This window comes from Scomber scombrus, chromosome 4, assembly GCF_963691925.1.
Source record: "Scomber scombrus chromosome 4, fScoSco1.1, whole genome shotgun sequence".
Classification (NCBI taxonomy): Eukaryota; Metazoa; Chordata; class Actinopteri; order Scombriformes; family Scombridae; genus Scomber; species Scomber scombrus.
This window is the reverse complement of record NC_084973.1, coordinates 4588310-4613287: the sequence shown is the minus strand read 5'-3', so window position 1 is coordinate 4613287 and position 24978 is coordinate 4588310. Positions and strand designations below refer to the sequence as shown.

At 41.0% G+C, this 24978-nt stretch overlaps 1 protein-coding gene across 1 annotated transcript; it reads left to right on the top strand.

Moving 5' to 3' along the window:
* On the top strand, positions 1-24944 carry LOC133979317 (protein crumbs homolog 1-like). The gene is made up of 13 exons (XM_062417831.1): positions 1-70; positions 5666-6361; positions 7480-7675; positions 9039-9178; positions 10892-11077; positions 11158-11271; positions 15968-16915; positions 17541-18082; positions 19069-19234; positions 20507-21368; positions 22678-22794; positions 23005-23131; positions 24723-24944. Exons 1-13 carry the CDS (start codon positions 1-3, stop codon positions 24942-24944), a joined length of 4386 nt encoding a protein of 1461 aa, XP_062273815.1.
* Positions 24945-24978: the final 34 nt, after the last annotated feature.

Genomic DNA, 24978 nt, shown 5'->3' with positions numbered 1-24978 from the left:
ATGGAGTTTGGAAGAGTTTGGTCCAGATATCAGAGGATGGTGCTGATCACCATGATGATGTTCAAACTGGGTAAGGCTGTTTCAACAAGTGCACTTTACACGCCTTCCCTTGGTTTACATCATAGTGATTGTTTAGCTGAGTTAAGGTTTTGTAAGTGAGGTGTATGTGTGTATTCAGGCTTGTTTACTGCATGTGTGTGTGTGTACATGTGAGTGTGTGTGTTACAGGATCATACTGCAGTAGTAAATAATAGTTTCCATATCTAATCCTTGTCCAGAATTACCAAACAACATCAAAACTTTACTATAGTTTGATTTCAAAAACAAGAAATACAAGAATAAGAAGTTTTTTTATAGAGTATATTTTAATTGTTATAATGTCAACACCTTAAAACCAAGTAATTTGATTAATGAGACATTTATTCATCTAGTAACCACTCAAGATTTATGACTTTTCTATGTATGGATGAGTCAGTAACTTGGGCGTATCAGTGCTTTTTCTAAACATGACTTAGGAGTCTTTACAGCTCTCTGATTCATGCTATAGTAATGAACTAATTAAACAGGATCTAAGTAGCTGGTTTCTTACCGACTCCCTCGTGTGTGATGAATATGCAGCTGGGTTTGGGGAATATGTCTTGTGGGGGGGTGGGGGGGTTTCTGGTCGACCCCTGCACCTTCTTAAAACCCTGTTGACCCATTTTTCCCGCGACCTTCATTTGTGTGAAGCATCTGAAGCTCGTTTAAACGGTGGCGGAGAGACTGCACGGATTGGCTGGGTGGCATTGTTAAAGGATCACCATGGTAACGAGCCGAGCGTCCGGCTGCACTGTTGCTGCTTTTTTTTTTTTTTTTTTTTGTCTCAGCTTTGAATGGAGGGAGTGATGGGTATTAAGGAGCATGGCAAGAGACCTGGCACTTTGAGATCTTGAGGATTTAAAGCAGAATACACCCGAAAACACAAACAAGAAGCAGAGATTTTTAAAGATTCAAGGCAAGCTCATGTTCACCTTGTAAGAGAACTGTAATCAAGACTTGGAACAACCCAAAATTATGACTCACACATCACTAATAGTTTTAAATCAACACTGTGCAACACCACTTTTAGAAAAGGGCCTAATCTACAAAAACTAGGAGTAACCATCCTCCCTCTCCTCTTCGAGCCTCTTTTGGCTGCCATCTCCAGATGACACACATGGAGGAGACAAGTGCATTTTCCCGCTTTCAGTGTAAAACAGTGACTAATATAAGGAGGATGTGTTCTAAAAGACACTTGGAAATTACCAAAAAAAACTGATAGATACAGCATTAATAGCTTTTACAAAGGAAAAAGGAAATGTTTAAAACCAGTGAAAGGATTAGTGTTCTCATGTTGTATGGAACAGCCAACTCATAGGTAATTGCTCAGGGATGACTCATTACTCCAACTGCAACTCTCAAGTTGACTGAGAAAATTGTTATATGTCAATTAAAAGCTTTAAAACGTCCCTCAAATAAAGGTGGATTTGTGGTCCCTTATACATAAAAACCTTTAATTTGTCACTAAAACTAGACGCAAACACTGTTAGAAGTGACGCAGCTTTACACAGTAGACAAAAGGATGTGCGTCTCAGACTCGGTGTGTAACTGTGACTGATTCAGAGAGGATTTGTGCATTTTTTTGTCTAAGGCAAAGCAACCACCTGCTGTGGGGCCTTTTGGAGCACAAAGCTGAACTCAGGCATAGCTGCCAGTCTCTTGCGGTGATTCAATAAAATTCCTCTGAGCTCAACTTGTGCGTTAGCCAGGGGCTTCCCTTTCTCTGTGATTCATAGTGCTGCCGCTTCCTTTGCCCTGCAGCGTGACTCTGTTGACTTTGTGTCGCTGTTGCCGTGTCTCGAGGTACACACACTCTTGTCTGTGTGCCAGCTGCACCTGCAAAGAGTGGGGGGGAACAAAAAAAATCCTATTTCATTTTGAAGTATCTTTATTACATTATACACATAGCATGTAAAGGCATTAAGAGGTCTTTGAAAAGTCATGTATTCTATCTGCTATAGTACAGTGCATTTTATGATTATTAATACATTTATTTCAAATACCACACACACACACACACACACACACACACACACACACACACACACACACACACACACACACACACACACACACACACACACACACATACCACTTATCTGCATATATTTTGAGATATTAAATGGATTTGGTATTATAGCACCTTCTTCATTAAAAACAAAACTATCAGTGTGTTAATTTGTCTTTCAGTACTTTTTGACACATCTACTTTCCCTTTGGTTCATACTGAAGACATGCATCTTTAAAAACAGATCACAAATATACAGTTTCATTTTTATTTATGTATTTTATTTATATAGTTTCTTTTTTTTTTTTTTTTAAACGCCTGGTTACTGCAGTTTTTAGCAAATGTTACTCAAACAGGTATAGATAGCACATTTGTTGGGGACTATTTTCTGTGGTGGATTAATCCACATTTGGTGCTCTAGTGAGCATTTCTGGCAGCAGGATGGTGTGTGTGTGGGATTGAATCAAAATGAACTACAGTGTGTGTGTGTTCATGATGATGAAGGAACATGTCACCCAGTGCAGCAATGTGGCTCATTTGCCTGTTTTTAATAGTTTTTGGATCACAATGGATTCATTCATTGATTAACAGTTTAATAATTGGGCTGTTTTTCTTGCCATTGATTCACATAATCGGTTTTAACAGTCAGTATTGAGAAACCAGTAAATACCCTTCATATGAGCATCAGAGTTTATCAAAAAAGGATGAGATGAGGTAATGCTTCTCATCAGTGGGAGTATTGGCATGTGTATGATAAACTAAATCACCCCCCCAACAAGAAACATGGTGTGGTCTCTGGAGAGCGTCTTCAGTTTGATCCTGACATCCTTCTACCTGCTAACAGTCACCTCTGCTCTGCTCTGTGTTATCATAGGGCTGAGGTACTGGTACCAGTCAGTGCCAGGGATCAACCCTGTCTGGTCATAACAATGATCTATGAAGTGATGCTGGGGGATGGGGGATGGGCCGCGTGTAGGAGGAGCTGTTATCAACTCCTAGGAATGTGTAATGGTTGATGGGGTTTGGATGGAGGGGTGCAGAGTGAGGGGACCCTCGCTTTTAGTCTCTTTTGCAGAATTCATGAGATTACAGTTACTGCAGGGTAAAGTGCATTGTTCTGATTGATATCAGCTTGATAGGCCAGGTCTGAAAACGAGCTGGGCTTTCAATGAGGTGAAGGGAAGACAATTGAGAAATAAAATGTTACTCACTGAAAAGAAGATGATCTCATTGCAAGTGAGGGAGGTAAGAGGGAGACATAACATGGATGATGCAAGATACAGGAAATGACACTTCTGAAACTTCTTGTACCAAATGTTTAAAGTTATCAATTGATTATAATTAAATACCGAAACTGTCTATAGCTAAGGACACACTAAAGACTCAAACTTTGGGAGCATGAATTTTAAAGTAATTGGTGCCTGTAGGGTAAGGGGAAGCAACCTAAAAAGAAAATGTACATGAAGAAAGTGAATGAGCCTGTTAGGAGATCATATCAGATCATATTTCCAGTCATTAACAATTTACTGTATTTGAACCCTGAATGCACTTCATTGCATCAGCTTGAGTTCTAAAAATTATGCTTGAGCTTGTTACCGACGTTCAAATTAAAACAGAGGTAAACAGGATGTATCAGGTATGGGAAGCAATGGAGGTGGTGGGAGGAGAAGTGAGAGACTGATGTGAGGAGGAAGGCTTGGTGTTAGAGCAGATGAAGGAAGTGATAGCGTGGATGTGAGAGGAACTAACGGGTGTTAAAGTGAATACAGTGTGAAATTAGGGGTGCAGGTGTTGCAGGGAACATAAACACATTGTTACTGGGATGTTGCTGATGCTTGCAGAGGAGCACAATTTCTGCAACTTTATTGGCATGATTTTATCAAATGCACCTCAGTCCCATGATCGTGGCTGTTATCAGTAGCACCTTGTTGGGATTACACGGGAGAAAAAGGTGTCAGAATTGGTGTGGTTAACAGAGACACATACAGTCGATTTACCAGTTTTGAAGGCAGACTCTGTAACATTAGAAGGGAGGAAAGCTGAATTTATAAGCAATAAAAATGTACACTTGCTCAACTCAATACACTCAGAAGCTTTGTTGCTACAGCCTATACAGCCTTACATGGTCTGGTCTGGATTGACCAGTATGACCAGTATATGGTACGGTATGGCACAGTCTCTCTCGCTCTTAATCAAGCTGCCAAATGATGTCTTAACCACTTGACTCAAGAGAATATTGTGAAATTCAGGGAAATAAACATTGTGCAATTATCAATTATATGTGGCCAAGGTTAAGCTGTTCAGCAAAACCTTCATAGATGATATATCTCATTACATTCCAACAAACCACATACTGATGAGCCTTACCAGTTGTAGGCTGGTCACATAATAGCACTATCGAGTACACGTTATGGAATCACCAAATTCAAGGTTATAGGAGCATGAATGTAATTATCGAGTTCCTTGCGTTGCATTAAAACGTTAGCATATGGTTGATTATCTATGGACCATAGACATCTACAACTAACTCTTTAACAGTCCAGCCATGAGATATCTTGTGTACAAAGTTGACATTTTGACCTGGGGGTAAAGTTAATGGATTTCCCAACATGATTTATCCTCTGGGGAGCATGGATATGTTCAACAATTTAATAATGTTGACAATGGAAAGGTTCAAGGGGTCATCGGAAGCTCCAGTTTTATGGCAATTAGGCCAAAGTTGTTGAGACTTCTTGCACTGGACCAAAGAGTCAGACAGATGGATAGACAGAAAAAGCAACCCTTGTGTGGTTTAAGTTTTGTGTTATTGTACGATGTCTCAAACAGGGTACAAAACAGTAGCGTGTGAAACTTTCATTGACAAGACTGACAGCTGCTAGCATGTAATAAGTTTACTTTTAACACCATCTGCTGTGGTCTTAAGTCCAGAGGAGAGAGGGGCTTTTTACTCTTACCATTACCAGATTGGTTTCTAAGCACCTCTAAAGGTCAGGCAATGGTTGCACAAAGCACCTTAAATTTTCTCCTCAAGTTTGAAGGTCAAGGCTTTTCTCCTTAACTGAGGGACTTACACTTACTTAAGGGAGTTGCACAGAATCCAAGAGTTGTAGTGTAGGTAGCCCACTGTATAAGCCACAGGGTAATGAAGCTACAGCTTGCGAAGGAAGGTTAATGTACCAGCAGGTAAACTGTTACATCTGGTATACATATGCTCACTCATAGTTATGAAGTCATGTACATTTAACTCTGGCTCAATTAGCTTTATTATCTTTATGGGGGATAATATTGGATTACACAAGTTCACCTGTCAGTCAAACATTGTAGGTGGTACTTTTGTTGGAATTTCTACTGATGATGTGAGTTTTTGTTGATGGCACTATTTTATTTTATTAGTTCTCAAGAAAAAAGGCCTTTACTTAAACCTGCTTTAACAGATTTTTTGAAGCTATCTAGGTACTTGGTAATTGCATTTGGGAAGTACTACTTCTTTCCATCCCAGTTTGGGATTCGTTGTAGGGTAAGACAGTATTGTCTATTTTTATTGTCATCTTTAATAGCAATTTGCCCCTTTGTTTTCAGGCCTACTGTGCACGGTGGCAGCAGACAATTGTCTCTCGTCTCCCTGCAACAATGGTGCCACATGTCTCGACCACCTGAGTGACTATGTGTGCCTGTGCCCTAAAGGACCGGTGTGGTACATGGGTAAAAACTGTGATGAACTGTATGATGCCTGCATCATGTCACCTTGCACAAACTGTACCAGCACACTTGGTACTGATGAGTTCACCTGCCACTGCCTGGATGGCTTCACAGGCCTCAACTGCACCCAGGATGTAGATGAATGTCAGAGCAACCCTTGCATAGGTGTCCGGTCCTACTGTGTCAACGGAGTCAATGGCTATTCATGCCACTGTCCATTTGGATTAGGAGGGGAAGACTGCCAGGATAACATCACCACTTGCTCAGATGAAACATGCCAGAATGGTGGCACCTGTATGGACATACCTGACACTGGTCACCGGTGCCAGTGTGCTGCTGGGTACCAGGGGATGAACTGTGAGGAGAACATAGATGAATGTCAGTCTGAACCTTGTATGAATGGAGCCATCTGTAAAGACGGGGTCAATGCCTACCAGTGCTTCTGTGTGCCTGGATTTCAAGGCTACCACTGTGACTTGGACATCAACGAGTGCGCCTCCCGACCCTGTCAAAACAATGGTACATGTCTGGATGAGGTGGATCACTACAGGTGTGACTGTGCTCCAGGCTTCAAAGGTAAAACACTGTCTACAGTACATTAGGTTTACAACTGTCTGGACTTCTGAAAGAGGAAATTGACGTTATTGCTTAGGAGATTGTAATGTAACTAGTTGATTTGAGCATTTTAATATTTAAGTATAAACTGACTCCCCATGAATTAATTAATTTCAGGGTGAAAAATATCGGTATCAGACCCATATGATGCATATTCATAATTAAGTCAATGTTTAACCAATTACCAAAAACTATCTGACACATAGCAAACCTGGGGTAGGATGGTATTCCAAAATAAGAGGGTTGGTCTTTCTCTGCATCTGGACAAAGTATAATGAGGTTTCCATCTGAGTGTGCCTGGTCAGTCCAGTATTTATTGGACTTACGTCCATATTGGATGACTTTACACCAATACCAACCAGAGGAGACCACAGTTCATTTTCCATTATAGACCTACAGCCCCTGTCGTGATCATAACCATACCTTAGCCATAGTATATTTCCCATAACCACATATTCCTCTAATTCAGGCAATACTGTAGTTCAGTCATTCTAAACCTCTCTGACACGTGACCCCTGAAAACAATTTGCTTGTTAATTTTGTTAATTTTGTTTGTTGAATTATTAATACTAATTCCAAAATTAGTAACATTAAATAACATAAATTGGGGGCCATTGCTCAGTTTTCCTTCATGGCCTTTAAGAGGGTTAATCTGGCCTTCTCTAAACTAGAATTGACCAATGCTTGATGTTCTTTTTAGTGGATTACAGTAAGGTTTAATATGGTAATGATGCTGATCCAGTGTTTTCAATGAACTTTAACCCTTTAATGTGATTGAACATTGTTGAATTGAATGTAAACCTACAATCTTGGGGGTAAAGTTCAGATAGTATAGTGCTTCATTTTTACCTTTGTATAGAGAGTAAGACAGGTTTAGCTTTTATACCCTTTAAATATATGAAAATAGGCCGCATGGCTATGTTTAAGTAGCATTAGTCTGTGCTGCTGTTGTCTATCTGCAGCTGAGCCCTTGGCACCTCCAGTGTTATTGTGTTCTATCTGTATGTGTGCTAAGATAATTAGGAGTGTTGCCAATCTCATGCATTGGCCCACTGCCATCTCTGCACTGTACCCTGCAGGGATTAACTGCGAGATAGAGATAGATGAGTGCGAGCTGCATCCCTGCCAGAACGGCGCTACCTGCCGAGACCACGTCGCCATGTACACGTGTGAGTGCATGCCCGGTTTCCAGGGCCAGGACTGCGAGGTCAACATTGATGAATGTGCCAGCATGCCGTGTCTGAATGGGGGCAAGTGTATCGACGGGGTCAACAGGTAGAACTACACAAACACACACACATGCATGTTTATACTGCGTGCACATACCTCACATACAAATTTAACACATTTGAGTGAATTTCTCGGGCTTCACATTAGATTAACGCTATTGGTGAGATATTCATAATTTAAAATGCCCAATTATAATAAAGGTTAGGCCCATAAACTGAGCTAGATTGGTGGTTATCTTGACATTATGTGTAGAACTAATATAACTGAATTGGTGCTATTGCTATATGTCTATATATAAGTGCGTTTGTGTTTATGTCTCCCTCCATGTTGAGGAGATGTGTCATCCAGCGATGTGTTGTGTTGCATGGTAGACATTAAAGTTAACCAAGGGATAAGAATTAATCTACTTACTGTTAATCATAACAATGAGTCAGTGGATGTCTGGAGGTGCTGTGAATACCTGGTAGTAGCACTAGTGGGAATAGCAGGGAGTCAGGATGACAAGGGAAGGAAGGATGTTATATTTAAATAGGCTTCGGGACGAGACAACTCATGCAAAATGGCCCAGAAAACAGTATAAGCTGATCACATATGTTCGGACACCAGGGTGATGGTTGATGTACAGAGCGAAATGACAAACCCATTCATATAACCAAGTGATCTTTTTAAATGCCCCTTTAAAAGACTAACTAAACAAGTGCAGTGTGTGCTTTCACTGAGTCAATCCCATGAAATAACCTATTTGCTTTTGCCCTGTGCCATTTCTATTGAGGTTTTATTATTTATTTTAGACTTGTTGACCACGATCATGCAAGGTGTGCTTGTATTTGTCTATTTGAATTGGTCTTAAAGCATTGATAATCATTCTAAGTATTTAATACAGTACATATAGATATTTGTCTTTTTACAGATTAAAAGTTAAATCCCTTATCAATAAAATACACTGTTCCTCAGTTCAACCCACCTAGGCGTTTTGCTAGTACAGCCTTTAATCGTCTGGTGTGACCAGTAGCTCATAATGGCTAGTGCCAGCTAATGTGCAAAATCTCTATAAATGTATATTTCTATAAAACTGGCATTTACTGTGTGATGTTGCTGACTTTTCTCTGCTTACGCTACTGTTAGAATATGTTTTAACATGTCACAAAGAGACATGCTCGAGGTTCCCTGCCTGTCATCCCACACCACTTGTCTTAGCTTGGATGCCTAATGATAACGTCTTTAAAGCAACTGACAGACACTGTTGAGGTCATCGCTGCAGACCCATGACGCCATGGAGATGCAATGTTAATTTAGAAATTTAGAATCTCCTTTTGTGCCATTCCCTGATAATATTCCGTACCAAACAGTGAATCTTGATATGTGTCATCTCTTAACTTGGCTTCTATGTGCTTGTGCTCTCTCCTAGCTACGAGTGTGACTGTGACGAGACGGGCTTTGTAGGTGACCACTGTGAAGAGGATATTCCTGAATGTGCTTCTGACCCCTGCCAACATGGAGCCACATGCTTGGAGGGCTTCAACCAGTACAGTTGTCTCTGCTGGCCAGGTACACAATTATACTGAGTATTACATCTTAAGATAATTTAAAATAACTCTCAGACATTGCAGCAGTAACACACACACACACACACACACACACACACACACACACACACACACACACACACACACACACACACACACACACACACACACACACACACACACACACACACACACACACCACTGCTCAGTGTAGGTTATCAGAACATATTACATACAGATACACTCTGAATCACATAGTTGTCACAGCATGAGCAATTCTTTGATTTTCTGTAAATGGTAACAGTCACCATGCATCAGTATGCAATCACTAAACTGGAATTAGGAAATGAAATGCTAGCAAATGGTAGAAAGAAAGGTCTTCTGGATGCTGGAGGTTCTGCACACATAAATCAATCAGAACATAAGAGTTAAATAATCTGCCCCTTGAGTTTAGGAGGCAGGAAGGGGCTGAAGAGCAGGGCTGCAGCATTCACTATTTATGCTACACTTATAAAAGCAGCAGTGCGGCACAATTTCGATCCTTCAGGGTTGTGATTAATTATGCAAAGTGATGCATGAGCACAATGTGACAGGGAAAAATGCAGATGTGGGCAGTCTTGCTATAATAATTGTGTTTGTGAGTGTTTGTGTTTGTGTGTGTGTGTGTGTGTGTGTGTGTGTGTGTGTGTGTATATGCTATTGTCTACCTTGGGCAACATTTTTCCAAGTGGGTTTAAAGAGTTAAATAGGTGTGGCTTAATTCATATCTGCCATATGTACCACACCCTGAAAGTATCAACCATTCAGAAAACGACTTATTATTCAGAATTCTGTTGTTTTTTTAGTTGTTTTTTTTTTTTAGCTTATAGCCTTTAATTTTTCGGTCAGCTGATATTGTTGGAAGATATTGGTCTATCACAGATATATCGGTATAAGCATATGCTGTCCGATATGCACCGTTTAATAAAAATGTTGCTGTGTTTTATTATTTATAGTAATTTAATTACATTCCAAGTGAAGTTTACTGTGTCAGTGCACTGATGCTGTTTTATACCATAAAGTTTATAGTTAAACTGTAAAATATCCTGCCTACTTTGTCACAAGTGTTTGATAACCACATTATAAAAAAAATATGTATATGTAAGATTATTGGCTGATAGATATCGATATTGTATTTTTTTATTCCCGATATTGGCCCCAAAAATCCAGTATCGGTCAGGTCATCTAGTATGTGGACAGGGTTACACATGTAAGACAACAAAAGAAACTCAATTTGCAAATACAATACAATAAAGAAAAAGATAAAAAAATAATTTGAAAATAAATAAATATACAAAGAACATCATTATCTTAACAAACATAGTGAAATTGGTGAAGTCTTTGATATTTTCAGAATTTTTTTTTTTTAGATTCAACAGTGCATGGACTTATCCTATAGTACTGTGTTACTTATGTGTTTCTTATATCATTAACTAATACATGATTATACTTGTCAAAAATAAATGTAGTGTTAGAACCTCTTCATGTAAATATCAATATCTTTACATTTTATTACACAACTGATAGATTACAGCAGCTGCAGCTGACATTCTTAACATTATCTCTCACTAACTAACAATGGAAAAAGAAACAGAATGATTAAAGCAAACAGTAAGTGATTACACTAACATTAAACTTCTAACTGACATGTATTTTCTGTGTGTGTGTGTGTTTGTATACGTGTGTGTATGTGAAGGTTACGAGGGAGAGAACTGCCAGGTGGATATAGATGAGTGTGAGCAGCTTCCCTGTGAATACGATGGCGAGTGTTTCCAGCGCTCAGATGACCTGAACTACGGGGTGCTGCCTGAACTCGACACAGCTAATTTCACCTATGAAGAGGCGGCTGGTTTCATCTGCCGCTGTCTGCCAGGCTTTACCGGTAAGCCAGTTCACAGCAAAAACCTTATACCTCATCACCAGTAAGTCATAAAGTGATGAGAACTTCTGTTGCTCTTTCAGGGGACAACTGCTCAGTCAATGTGGATGAATGTGAGTCTGCTCCATGTCAACATGGAGGAAGCTGCAAGGATCTGGTCAACTCTTATCAATGTTTGTGTCCAGCTGGCTTCACAGGTAGGGAAAAAAACATCTTATCTCCTCCTTTTCTTTATCTCTTAACAAAACACCTTTGCTGAGCTGCTCTTCCTCCACCGGCACTCCACAGGGTTCTGTCCCTGTTACCGCTCATCCTTTCTATCACTGACTGTAGGGGCTCTATTTTGGTGTTGGCACATGGCGAGGAGTGCAGCTCTGAACTGGCGATTTCCTGGGGTGCACTGAGGTCATATCATTGACTGCTACAGTTTGGTATGTAGGTGACATGTGCCCCAGTGGGAGGAGAGGCCGATTAGAAAGTGTGGTGATCCAAATCCAGCAGTGTAGTCTACTGAAATCTTGGGGCCTAGAATGAGTGCATTTCACATCTGCTCAGAGCAGGTTGAAAGCTCAGTGCACGAGTTCCATAATATTTCGGTTACTTACTTTTCGGTTAAGGAAAACATCACATAAACACCACTTGCTTTGCTGCTAACCCTCCTTACACACAACAGTAACACATGATGCACACAACAATAATATATTAGAATTTAAAAACAGATAAAAAGACTAATAAGAAAAAATTGCCAAAAACCTGAATTCATTTGATGTTACTGGCCACACAGCTGTGAATGAGCCCGCGATTTAAAACAGCTGATATCAGCAACTAACATTATGCTTTAATATTTCTTATGTCTTTTTTTTTCTTTCATTCTGTTTTCAACCAGCTGACATGTGATCATACAGAAAAATAAGTTGTATTACATTTATGGCATTAATGCTAATGGGACAGTATACAGTACCATTCAAAAGTTTAGACACACCTTCTCATTCACTTGAATGATAAATGCTGCAGATTAGAAGTGATTCTTACCAGCTGTGTAATGTACAACAGCTAAGCACCCTAAACTGACAGGCTTTCATTTACTCTGGTGAGTCTCTGTGGTGGCAGGAATCTTTTCCATCTGCAGTTCCTAATTGGAGAGATGCACAAAAGTAGATCTATAAATATCAGTTCAAAGACAGGTACTTCCTTATATTTGTCATTGTATAGGTTTGTGGTCAGTGAGCTTGTGCAGCAGGATGACGCTGACTTTCCTCGCTTTTCTACAACTAAACATGTGGTTGGTGTTGCTTGCGCTTGCATTTTTTTAGGGGGTAAAACCCTTGAAGGTGAACCTTGGAGTACTGGCAAAAAAAACACATTTTCTGCAGAGGCTGAATATTGTTAACATTGGCAGAAGGTTGACGGTATTTTTTAACAGAATCTTTACAGAATTGTTTCCAGAGAATGGAGAACACAGCGATATTGTTACAAGGAAGTCAAAGAAGGCAATTATTTGGAGATAAAACTGAAAAAGAGCACACCTGAAATGTAATACGAATACAAATTCACCTTTGTTTTGTCTTCCATACATTTGGTTAATTAACTTGGTAGTTTTTTAATGAAGTGGAGCATGTGCAATGAACACTTCATTCAAATACTGGAATAATAGAACAGATCTTAACTGAACTAAATGTCCTCAGGGGACACCAGTGCAGACAGATAGCCTCCACACCAGGTCTCACAATCCCCTTGCCCAAACAATAAAGGGTTAATTATCCTCTTGCAGATCATTCCTCATGACCAGCCATGGTTTTAATTCCTCATTATAGGAGATTTGTCCCTGCATCGCTCAAAACAAAGGGAACCACACCAAAAGCTGACCTTGAAACCCAAAATCTGGACTTAGAAGTGAGGAATCCAGCCAAAAGATCTCATCAACACAACGAGAAGCTAATTTGCTAACTGTATTATGGCCGCGCGATGTGGAGGCCACAACAGAGCTGAGGATAGTAGGGGATGAGGGGGCATATGGTATGGAGGGGCATAACAGAAAACAACAAAGCCAATAAAAGGTGCCATATGTCAGCTGGTCATCTTGGGCTTTAAACGGGGGTCTCCTAAGAAATTTTTAAGGGGGAGGGGAGATTACAGTAAAGCTGATTAGGAGCCCAATTAAAGCCTGATGAAAAAAAATACAAAGATACAAAAAATGGTCAGCAAAACAAGGACCTTATTCTAAATGATCTGCATTGAATGAACTGGAGCCCTCCACCGTAAAAATACTGCTTTTATCAAGCAGCAAGTAAAGATAGAGGAAAACTCCATATGGGTCAAAAATATAATCCTATTAACTTTGCAGTGCACGTGCGCAAGAGATTGACTTTACACGTGCGTGATGCGGCTGCCACTTAAACTGGCGACCACCCCTACCATGCCCTCTGGCCATGCTTGTATTAGTTAAGAAGCTAGAGTTTGATTGACTTGAGACTTTGAAGGCTGATGCAGGACAATGGATTAAAATTGTCCAGGGTTAGGTATGGATTAAGGGTTAGGGTTATTAGGTCTGTCATAAATCATTTAAACATCTAGGAGTGAATGATGCATTTCACAATGTGTCTTCTGCAGATTCACACTTTACATTATAAGCAACAGGTGTATGCCTCTGAAGCTTACCGTAGTATCTGTTTTAGTTAATTACAGATCATTAGACAAAACATCAGTGTCACTGTATAATGCATTCCCTCTGATTATGCCATTTATACCAGAAAAGAGTTTTTTTTGCACAACCTCACCTACCTCCAAGGTGTACAAGTGTTGCTGGAGCTTTTACTTATTTATACCATTTATAACGTCAGATACTGTAAGAGAATACTGCAGGTGTTGCCATTATGAAAGAAGATAATGGAAAAAAGATGTTTGACATGAATCTTAGAATTGTGTGAATAAAGGAAGAGTTAAAACATACTGTGTCAGAGTTGTTGGAAATGGGAGACTAGAGCAAATTCTGAGAAAAACATACAGTATAATACAGTCCAATCCAGTCACATTGTAAATGAACCATTATTCCAAACACCTATTTTCCCTTACACCCCAGAGGTTCAATGACATCATTTAACATCAATAACATTGTTTTTTTATATCTCATTTTGTGAGATTACACTCAGAAATCAAACAGCAAAGTCAAAATGATGAAGTCTGATCATGTAAGATTTTAATGTTATGTACATTTCACATTTCTGATGATATTCTCAAAAATCAGACTTTATTCCCAATAGTTTTTTGGTTTATTTATTTATAGTTTATTTTGGTCATTAAACTCAAATACATATGTACTATAAATAAAATAAATGATCATATGTCCTTGTTCCTTGTCCTTCATCTCCCTTAGAAATAAAGTCATAATACAGAAAATATGTTACTTAGTAATTGAGAATTCTGTGAAAAAAGTTAGAAGTGTGAAGTTAAACTTGGACTATGTCAATCCAGAATTGCAAGTTTGACGTCAGAATGCAGATTATTTTTCCTTATAACAAATTTTAGAACTCAAGAACAAAAAACAGATCACTGGTCATAATCCTGTATTCAAACACAAGTAGTTGAAACTAACAGCTTATATCCATATATTCATATAAGATCAATATAGGCTCTGTGTTTTGTCCAGCTGTGCTAGGGCCTGGCCCCATATGAAGACCTGGACCTGTAGCACCTCCTGTGGCTTGATTGCAGCAGTGCCTGCCACTAGTGGGCATCCACAGGCCACCACATAGATCAGGGAGGAGACTGCAGCACTGCATTCCTCTTGTCAAACAGTGACAGGAGCCAGCTGGAGGCTGGAGGCTTACCGCTCTGCAAGGGCTGGGCTACAGGAGAGGAGCAGGGCATGTGAGGGAGGGAGGGAAGGAAGGAGGGATGAGGGAGGGAGGAAAAAGAAAAGGTGGGCAGGGCTGCAATCACTCCTGTCTTTCGGCCTGGGACAGAGTGGAGGAGTTGAGGCACTTCTGCTTTGTAAGCTAAAGGGAGGGAGAGAGAGAAAGAGAGAGAGACAGACAGAGGGAGAGAGTGAGAGAGAGAGAGAGAGAGAGAGAGAGAGAGAGAGAGAGAGAGAGAGAGAGAGAGAGAGACAGAGAGAGGCTGAGTGAGACAGAGAGAGAGAGGGAGAGAGAGGGGGTACCGGGTCGTTTCACTTGTGTTGACTCAGTGGATCATGGATGGAAGGAGGTTGATGCTACTGCTGCTGGTGCTGCTGTGCTGCTGCTGTGGGCCTTGGAGGCTGACAGGTACAGTATGGTATAGCGCGTTTTTAAGTTACACTAGCAAAGAAAAAAGATGTATGCTTGTGCATAAAGGTGGAGTCTTGGCAATGAAAGGACGAACAGCTTTAGGGTTGCTTGGGTGTAGAGTATTTTAAAGGACTATGCTAATGCAAGTTGACTGCTACTGCCAGGGCTTAATGTTGAATGCAATTGGATGAGGTCACTCCTACTACTGAAACCAGGCAGAAAGACTAACTGTGGCACAGGGTTAGTATCTGGTATAAGACAAGCATATAATTCTACATTTCAACATCTTGTCAATACACTCATTGTGAAAAACCCGGGTTTAACTGTGGAAGGCTGCAAATCTAATTCACCTCTAATTTTGCAATTAATGCCCATTTCCTCCAGTCATTTCCTCATCTGCAAATGACAATAATTGAAAAATGCATGCACTGCCTCAACCTGCATGTTGAGTTCTGTATCTAATCAAGTTGCTTAGTTTGACTTTCCAGGTCCCCTTGTTGCTTGATGACTCACCGGATTCATGCGATTAAATTAATAGATAATATATGACTTATGTCCATGGTTATCCAATTGAAAGAGGTAAGGGGAAGTAAACTGTAGCACTAAACATCAGTGTCTCTCCATGCAGGCGTTCACTGTGAGGTGGACATCAACGAGTGTGACAGCAATCCCTGCGAGAATGGCGCCACGTGTGAAGACGCTGTCAACTCCTATAGGTGTGAGTGTCCTGAGCCAGAACCTGGGCAGGAGCCGTGGGGTGGGCGCAACTGTGATATCCGCCTGGTGGGCTGCCAAGAACACCAATGTCAACATGAAGCAGATTGTGTTCCCATGCTGACCGACAATGGTGAGCACAGCTACACCTGCCTATGTCCTCCCGGCTGGACCGGAGAACGCTGCAACACCTCAACCACTTTTTCTTTCAATTCTGAGGGCTACGTCCACATGCTGCTGCCTGTTTCCAAAAACAGGACGAGGCGAGAGACTGCCAACCATGGTCTAGACATGCAGCTACGATTCAAGAGCACTCTGACTGACATGGTGCTGTACCACCGGGGCACCATGACACGTTTCGTCTCCCTGGAGTTAGTCGGGGGCTCCCTCCAGGCCAGGGTGAAGTCAGGAAAGATGCTGCAGGTCGTTTATCCTGGCCCAGTCAATGATGGGGAATGGCGCCAAGTCACTGTGATCATGGATGAGAGGCTGGTTCTGATTGTAAAGGGACCTGGTTGTGAGGAAGGGTGCCAGGTGAAGAATGAGGGTCACAATCATCTCATTTTCCTTCAGCCCAGCTCCTTTCAAGATATCTATGTAGGAGGGGCACCACCAGAATATTTGGCCCATTCATCCAGTAGGAAGGGGTTTATTGGCTGTATGGAAGACCTTCAAGTTGACCATAAACTGCTACTGCCTCAGGACCTCATCAGAGAGGAGAACAAGGGCTTGGAACTGGGATGCACCAAAAAAGACTGGTGCCGTGATGACCCATGCAAGCAACGTGGGCAGTGTATCGACAAGTGGGTTAAGGCCAGTTGTCAGTGTGACCGGCCCTACTATGGAGAAAGCTGTGAGAAAGGTGAGAATACTTACAGTATACTCTATAGATGTGCAGGAATACACTCTACTTTTACAGCAAAAATGATGCAGTAAGAAGCATCTTCTTATCTATGGCAAAATAAAATGTGTGAATGAAATCTCAACTCCCTCCTAATGAGCATGTGAGTCAGTGAACACTATATCCAGTCAAAGCTGGATGTATCAAAGTCTAAGATTCTTTACCTCCTTCATTTTGTAACCAATCTACCTCTTACTGCTGTTTGGGCTATGCAAAATTACATAACTACTTTTAAGAGACACTATGTAGTGAAGTAGTATGTAGATGCTCATGTCAAACTAAATGCCTACAATTTGTAATGCACATTTAAAAAAAATAATTTGTATGGTTCAAGCTCAAACTGAGACACTCAAGTGACTTAAGTGATTTTCTCAGACTTGACAAAGCTCCAAGAAATGATACATCTGCTCAACTGGCTGCGTAGTACCCCTCCTGACTAGAACTGCATACAGACTGAAAGCTAACTGTAAAACTAGAGTCCCACTCAAAGAAATATTAAATAAAGCATTGCTGATACAGGTGTAGCATGCATTGGTGTGTTGGGGTAAGTATACTGACAATGCTGTGTTTCCCATCTCCCTCTCAGAATACCTGTCCTGGACCTTTGGTCATGAGAACACCACCAGCTATGCCGCCTTCAACATCTCAGAAACCCACGGAGAAAACTTCACCATCTCCTTTATAATGCGCTCCCTCAAACACAATGGTCTGCTCCTGCAGCTCTGTCAAGAAGACAAGCCTTACTTGACAATCTACCTGAAGGAAGGCACAGTTGCTATCTACAGCCCTCACACCACACTGCTGTCAGAGGCCAAGCTCGTCACAGATGGTAACAACAACTTGGTGACTGTACAGGTGCACTATGGCCATGTGGTCTTCCCCAAAGCAGGAAACAAACGTGCCTTAGGGAACGTGAGTGTCGAGGCAGGGGATGTGGCGTATGTCGGAGGACTCCCTGAAGGCAAGGACATGAACGCCTGGGGTGGAAATTTCAAGGGCTGCCTGCAAGACATTCGACTGGACAACAAACATCTGTCCACTGTGGATCACACAGAGGGGGTGGAGATGTACCAGACAAGTGCAGAGGAGAATGTGCTGCCAGGATGCCAAAGTGATGACACATGCAAGGTAAAACAGAAATATTGTATAGTCGACTGTATGCTCATCACTTTAACTTTAAACAAAAGTGTCTGCCTCTGTCAAAACAGTGTAAAGAAAATATGAATATGTATGATGTGGCTGATATTTCTTCGAGGTCAGTACTGTGTAGCACCTTTTAAATTTGATCTTTTTTTACTTCCACAGCATTGCATTAAACTATAGGAAACCAAAATAGTACAACCATCTAGCCGTCAAAGAGGCTGCAGTGAGGCAGTAATCTAGATTCTTGAATTGATAAAAAAATATATGCAACTTTGCTGTTCTTTTCCACATGTAAAGTTTGTCCTAGGAGGTGTCACCAGAGGATGGACCACATTGTTACCTAAATCAAAAGGGATTTGCTCAGCTTTCATCAGTCAAAGCTGTACTTAACTGCATTTAAGTTCAATTATCAGCCGTAGGTGTTAAGACTAAAGTTTGCATTAATGCAATGTACAGCTGTGGTTGATTAGTTTAAGATGTTTCCTGTCATGAACTGTGTTGGGCAAGTGGAAAGTCTAACCTGTTGGCGACACTAGATTAAATGTCAGGAGATCACCAAAGTCAGTAGGATTAATCATCTGGGAACCATGAATGTCTCAGTTAAATTTCATGGTAGTCCCTCCATTGTTGAGAGTTATTGGACATTCCAAGAGCTACAGTGTACATCATTATAACAATGCTGAAAATCAACCAGGCTGCATTAGAAACAACATATCAGAGATTATCAATTAATATTTTCCTATATTCTGGTCTAACACTGACCTGCAGCAAACTGTGTTAGAATCTTGTAGAGCTGTCTGATATCTGGGTTTGTACTGTGCTGCCTCAACCCTATTAACACTGATCTGGTTGTGAATCCCTTTCATCTGGAAAATACCTCTCAATCCCCTCTGCGGCTATTACCTCTGCAGTGGCATCAAGAGATTTTACAAGCGATCATCTAATCCATACGTTTGTTTGTCTGTACGCAGGATGAGCCCTGTCTCAACGGTGGACAGTGTCAGATTACCTGGAATGACTTCAAGTGTGACTGCTCCGTTAACTACTCGGGCCGACTGTGCGAGACACGTTTGTGGTGTGTCGACAACCCTTGTTTCGATGGAGTGAAGTGTGTGGACCTAAAAGACGGTTATGAGTGTGAGTAATCCTTTAGCAGTGATTATCACGTTCTTTATCAAGACATGGCAAGTCAGGTCAGGTCAGGCCTTGTTTATTTGTTTAGCTCTTAATTTCCTAATTCGACTTACAGTCTTGAAATGTTTCAGAAGGGCTATTTAACATTAAATGGTAAAGACCCTAACTGACATCAAAGGGAAAACTCCTTAGTTCAAAAGAGGAAAGGAACTCAATGGCCTCAACAGTCTGGCTTCAAGATGTGCTGAAAAGACAGATAATCCTACATACTGACACACAGAAACAATATATACACCCTATATTTTATGGTGGATTATTTTTCCAGACAGTAGAAATAAAATAAGAAGCAGAAGTAAAAGAGGCACATGGAAAATGTGATAATGACATTACAAGGCATGAGATACCCTAACCTAACCTTTCATTTTTTTAGAACTGAAATTGGATCAAAATCACACTTAAAGGGATACTAATCACTTCCAGTGATCTCAATGAGTTTACTCACCTTTCAATTTTCATGTTTGACATTAATGGGATTTGAACTCCTTACTATGTTAGAGTTAGTGATTCCCTGCACATAGGGCTACATGGTGAATGTTATTTTTTTAAATTGCTATTTAAGCAGTGTACCTCAGCGAATTACTATTTCACATCCATAAAGCTAGTGCACACAATAAGTGCAGCAAATGATAAAATGTGCTGAAATTTACTCCCTTATATTTGTCAAGCTTCCAATAAACTGGTTACTACATTCGTATAATGGAAATGGATTGTTCTTTGATTAGACCTCTGCTAGGAAAATACCCAAGTCTTTCAAGCTTCACACACCTGACTTTCTGTTAAACATGTGTAATCTTAAAATTCAAATTGAAAAAACCCCCCAATGATATCATCAGGGTTATTTTTAGACTTGACAAAGCTCCTTCGAAGCTACAGAAGACATCATACAGCTGTTTTCACTAAGAAGTACTTCCCATGAAGAGCGAACTGACTTTTGTACATGGAAGGGTAAAGTGTCCTTTCAATTGTGATACCTTGACATGATTATTGAAAACACATTAGACCTGATGAAGATGATTGGTAGCTTCTATCTCGTGCCACGTCTTGTGGGTGTCATGGTTTCCATCAATTCAGTTTCTTCCAGCATTACTGTCAAGCTAATTGGCTGAATATGTTCAGTTATACAAATACAGTTAAAAAGTATGTTTTGCTTCTAGTGACAACAGCTCCTAGTAACTCATGTAATTCTTGGCTTCATATGATCTTCTCCTCCGACAGGTTTAACCGAAGCCATCTTTCAAGACAACGCTCTCCAGTATGCTGCCAACAGCTCCCTGCTGAGCCCTGTAACTGATGTTACTATGGACATAAGAACACGGGATGAGGACGGGACCTTGTTGCGGGCCTCCAGCAAAGCTGAAGTATTCTGCATTGGCTTGCTCAACTCCACCCTTCTGGTCAAACTGGACAGCGGGGCAAGTACAGAGCTGCTGGCTTTCACAAGTGACAGGATCATCGCAGACGGAGCGTGGCACCACATCCGGCTGAGCATGGTTGATCCCACCAAGTCAGTGTCCCGATGGCGCCTCACAGTGGATGGGCAGAGAGCAGGAGGCAGCTACGGCGTTGGTGGAAATCTCAACTTCCTCAATGATACCAAAATCTGGCTGGCTGAGAAATACACTGGATGTTTAGGGGAGATGAGAGTGGGTGGAGTCTACCTGCCACTTGTAAATGTACCAGACGCCCCTCAGACGAGCCGCTTCTCCAGACTGGGTGGGCATGAACCGATAGTAGGATGCCAGGGCGCCCCTATTTGTGATTCTCAACCGTGCCTCAACCAGGGTGTGTGTCAAGATCAGTTTAATGAGTTTAACTGCAGCTGCAGCCCAGGATGGGAAGGAGGGCTGTGTGAGACAGAGATAAATGAGTGTTCTTCAGGCCCCTGTGTCCATGGCACATGTAAGGACCTCCTGGCAGACTACCAATGCGAATGCGAGCCTGGGTACGCGGGGAAAGACTGTCAGGATGAGGTTGACGACTGTCTGGAGTTCAGATGCGTGAACGGGGGAACCTGCATGGAAACAATGGGAACTCACACGTGTTCATGTCCTCCTGGATACATTGGCAAGCGCTGCCAGTGAGTACAGACCTCTGTTTCTCTATAGCATAATTTATGTCTGTTAGACTGTTGTTCATATGCAAAGAGCAACCATGAACACACATTCCTTGAGTGACAGGGAGAAAACAGGTCAAATTTATAGATCATTTAAATAGGCTACATTTGTTAGCATCGGGACACTCCCCTGATTTTACATGTCAAAGTAATTTATGAGGAGTACTACTCAGCCTGTATAAACACTTCTACAATGTCTCTGGAGGTGCTTTGTTTGCTTGAGTATTACGACTTGGACTAGGAGACCACTAAAGAAAGAAATCAAGTGTTACAAGCTGGGACTGTGTAGTTTGAGATATATTTACCAGGCAGGTCAAGATGGTTTTGCTCCACATTAATTTCAGTGTGGTGAGGTGTATTCACTTCAAGTAGCAAAATTGGCACTACTGAACCTTGAGTTCCAGAGGTAACGCAGCGCAAGACTCTTAAGTGTTTACAATTCAGCACAGTTTCCTGTCCTTTCTGCTTTTTGGCACACCATGCAAGGAAAGTTCACCTGGTGAAATCTAGTATGACCACATTGCAGTGAAAGACACTACTGAGCTGCAGTATGGGAAGTATAGGAATTTTGGAGCTAGACCCAAACTAAGGACTAAAAGTCATGATAGTTCTTTCTTCTTTTTAAAAAATCTGGCTCACACAAGTCCCAAAAAATGATGTGAATCACAGGAGTGCCCCTTTGATGGACATGTTAAATGTGTCTGTGATCAAACCCATGATATTCATTTTTAACAAATCTTCTCAACATTTTGTCACTATGACCACTACAGCTGTATTATTATGGCTAGAATGACAATTATAGCTATTTTGCGCTTCATTAAAGGATTAGTTTCTGTAATCATTCTTCCTGTTCATACAAACCATTAGAAGATCCCTTCATAATGCACTTACAATGGAAGTGATGGAGGACTAAATCCACAGTCCTCCATATGTGTAAAAAAGTATTTAAAAGTTGATCTGAAGCTAATATGAAGCTTCAGACGTCCAAATGAGTCAAATCTGCCAAAGTCCCTCTTTTTGTTACTATACTTCCACCACAGCTCAACAGGGAAACACTAAGAGGGAATTTGATGCTAAAAAGACTGTAAATGTGTCAGATATCACTTGATATGACTAACTCAGACTGCTGAAGTCTCAAACTGCTGTTAGTGTGTTGGCGTCATGATTTCACCATGCTTTTAATTCAAGCTTTTCAACAATTCAGTTCATCTACCTCTACAATAGTACCACAGAATCATACGTGTAATAGAAAGTATGTTTATTTGTCCAATAGGTGGCGTTTCCCTCCAGTGGCTTGTTATTCGAACACAGACTGTCTTAATGGAGGGATTTGTATAGGAGGCAACTCTGGAGGCAACTGCACCTGTAAACCAGGATACATAGGAGCCAGGTTAGAGCTGCACACACTGCACATTCCTCCCCACACACCTGCTACTCAGTAGAAAGTGTGTCTGAATAGCATCCAAGTCTGTGTGTGTGTGTGTGTGTGTGTGTGTGTGTGTGTGTGTGTGTGTGTGTGTGTGTGTGTGTGTGTGTGTGTGTGTGAGAGCTGCTACTCTGTCAGTCAGCGTTGTGTTAAAGCCCTGCTGATATGTTTCAGGTGTGAGACAGAAATAGACGAATGCGAGTCCGGCCCCTGTCTCAACGGTGCCACCTGTCTGGACAGACTCAACCACTTCCAGTGCGTCTGTGTGCTGGGCTTCAGCGGCACACTGTGTGACAGCAACGTAAGTGACAGACCTTTACACCGACACTAAGCTCTGAGTTCATTCACCTACACGGCACCTGTTTTGAGTTATGGGTTTGAAACTCCATGTTATTTATGATAGATTTATAATAGTGTGACTTTGTTTTGTGTAATTTGCTAGTGGTAATCATTAGGCCCTTTTAGGACTTTTTATGTTCACTGCACATTGATTTTCAGTGTTTTATTTGTTTGTTTCACACCTGCGCTTTTGTCTTTTTAACTTTTGGGTTAATTGAGGAGACAAGGACTGGAGAACATGTGCTAGAAAATCCTTTAATTAACACCCTAACATGTCCAGCCGCGGACCTGATTAATTATATAGAGCCAAAGTGAAACCAGTAAGAAAGAAAGTTAGCCAGAAATCCTCTGTTAAGATTCACACTGTGGTAACATAAATAACTAAATATACAGCCTTTTTAATTGTGTGTTATGTAGTTTACTCCATCCTATCTATATTGACATGGACGGGTCATTACAAACACAAAAAAAACAAAAAAAAAAGAAATCTAATATTGTTCTGTGTTTTATGGCCTTTAATAAAACCTTGACCATAGCAGGTTACATGTTATGTTTAGTTGAGAGGTTGTGGTTAGTTCAGACATGTACAGCAGAACCGAGAGGAATGAACAATGTTTTGGTTTTTAGACAGCAGAGATTACAGATAAGAATATAAAAGATTACATCATAAGAAAGTGTTGATGAATTATATATATGGAAGAAAAAGTACAATATGATGACATAAGATTTTCGTAGGAGCTGTAGTTCTTTCACATGAAGAAACGTCAGCATAGGTCTAAAATTCAGTCTGCAAAACACCCTTTCGTTAAATTTACGACATCTAGCAGCTGTTATAGTTATGACCTGGGGGTGACACAGTTTAGGTGATGTCAATATAAGGTGACATCATTAGAAAGTGGTGGGTTGGGTGTATGGCACAAGGTGGACTTACCTGCAGGAGACCACTGTTCACTTCTTATTTCCAACTTGGGGTTATGGTTATGGTATTATGATTTTCAACTGTGAGTTGGGACAGCTTTTTAAAAACTACCAAAACAACAAGTTGCTATGACGACGTAGGTTGTGTAGCTTTAACGAAGTAGAAACCATGTTTCAAGGGATGATTTTAACCCAAACCATGATCTCTCCTAACCCTAACCATAACCCTAACCCTAACCAAGTCGTCTTTGTGCCTAAACCTAAGCAGACCTTAACCACAGTGCTGTCACACCCTAAACATCATTTCTTTGTAATGGTTTTGGAAAGTGCCATATTATGCTCCTATGGGCCATTCTGAAGTGCAGGTACAATCAATCTGTGCTCATTTAATTATGGAGGAGAATGGAGGATATGTTGTAAATAATACTTCTTGTTTAACTTTGTTCGCAAAGGGTTCAGCTTCTAACTGCTGTAGTGGAGCCAATTTGCCCTAGAATATGTTAGAAAGAAAGTAAAACACAAATGGTTTATTATTACATCCATTAGTTACAACTTATAATACATTTATAAAGATTGTCCTATTAAAACAAAGTATGAAAAAGGGTTCTTGTCATGATATTTTTGTCTTCTTGCAGAAAGAGCAGTATAAGGAGCGAGTCCCCTGGCTGGCGGTGACCATCCCGCTGACCACTCTGTGTATGTTAGTGGCCATCCTGGTAGTGTTTTTCCTAATCATCACAGCCCGGAAGAAGCGTCAGTCAGAGGGCACCTACAGCCCCAGCTCACAGGAGGTGGCCGGTGCCAGACTGGAGATGGGCAGTGTCCTCAAAGTTCCCCCGGAAGAGAGGCTGATATGAGGCCTGGAGTCCTGCCTCACAGCCTTACATCCTG

Coding starts and splice junctions, on each gene's coding strand:
- LOC133979317 (XM_062417831.1), top strand. CDS start 1: ATGGAGTTTGGAAGAGTTTGGTCCAGATATCAGAGGATGGTGCTGATC. Junction 18,083..19,068: donor AAAGTGATGACACATGCAAG/GTAAAACAGAAA, acceptor GTCTGTACGCAG/GATGAGCCCTGTCTCAACGG. Junction 19,235..20,506: donor CCTAAAAGACGGTTATGAGT/GTGAGTAATCCT, acceptor CTCCTCCGACAG/GTTTAACCGAAGCCATCTTT.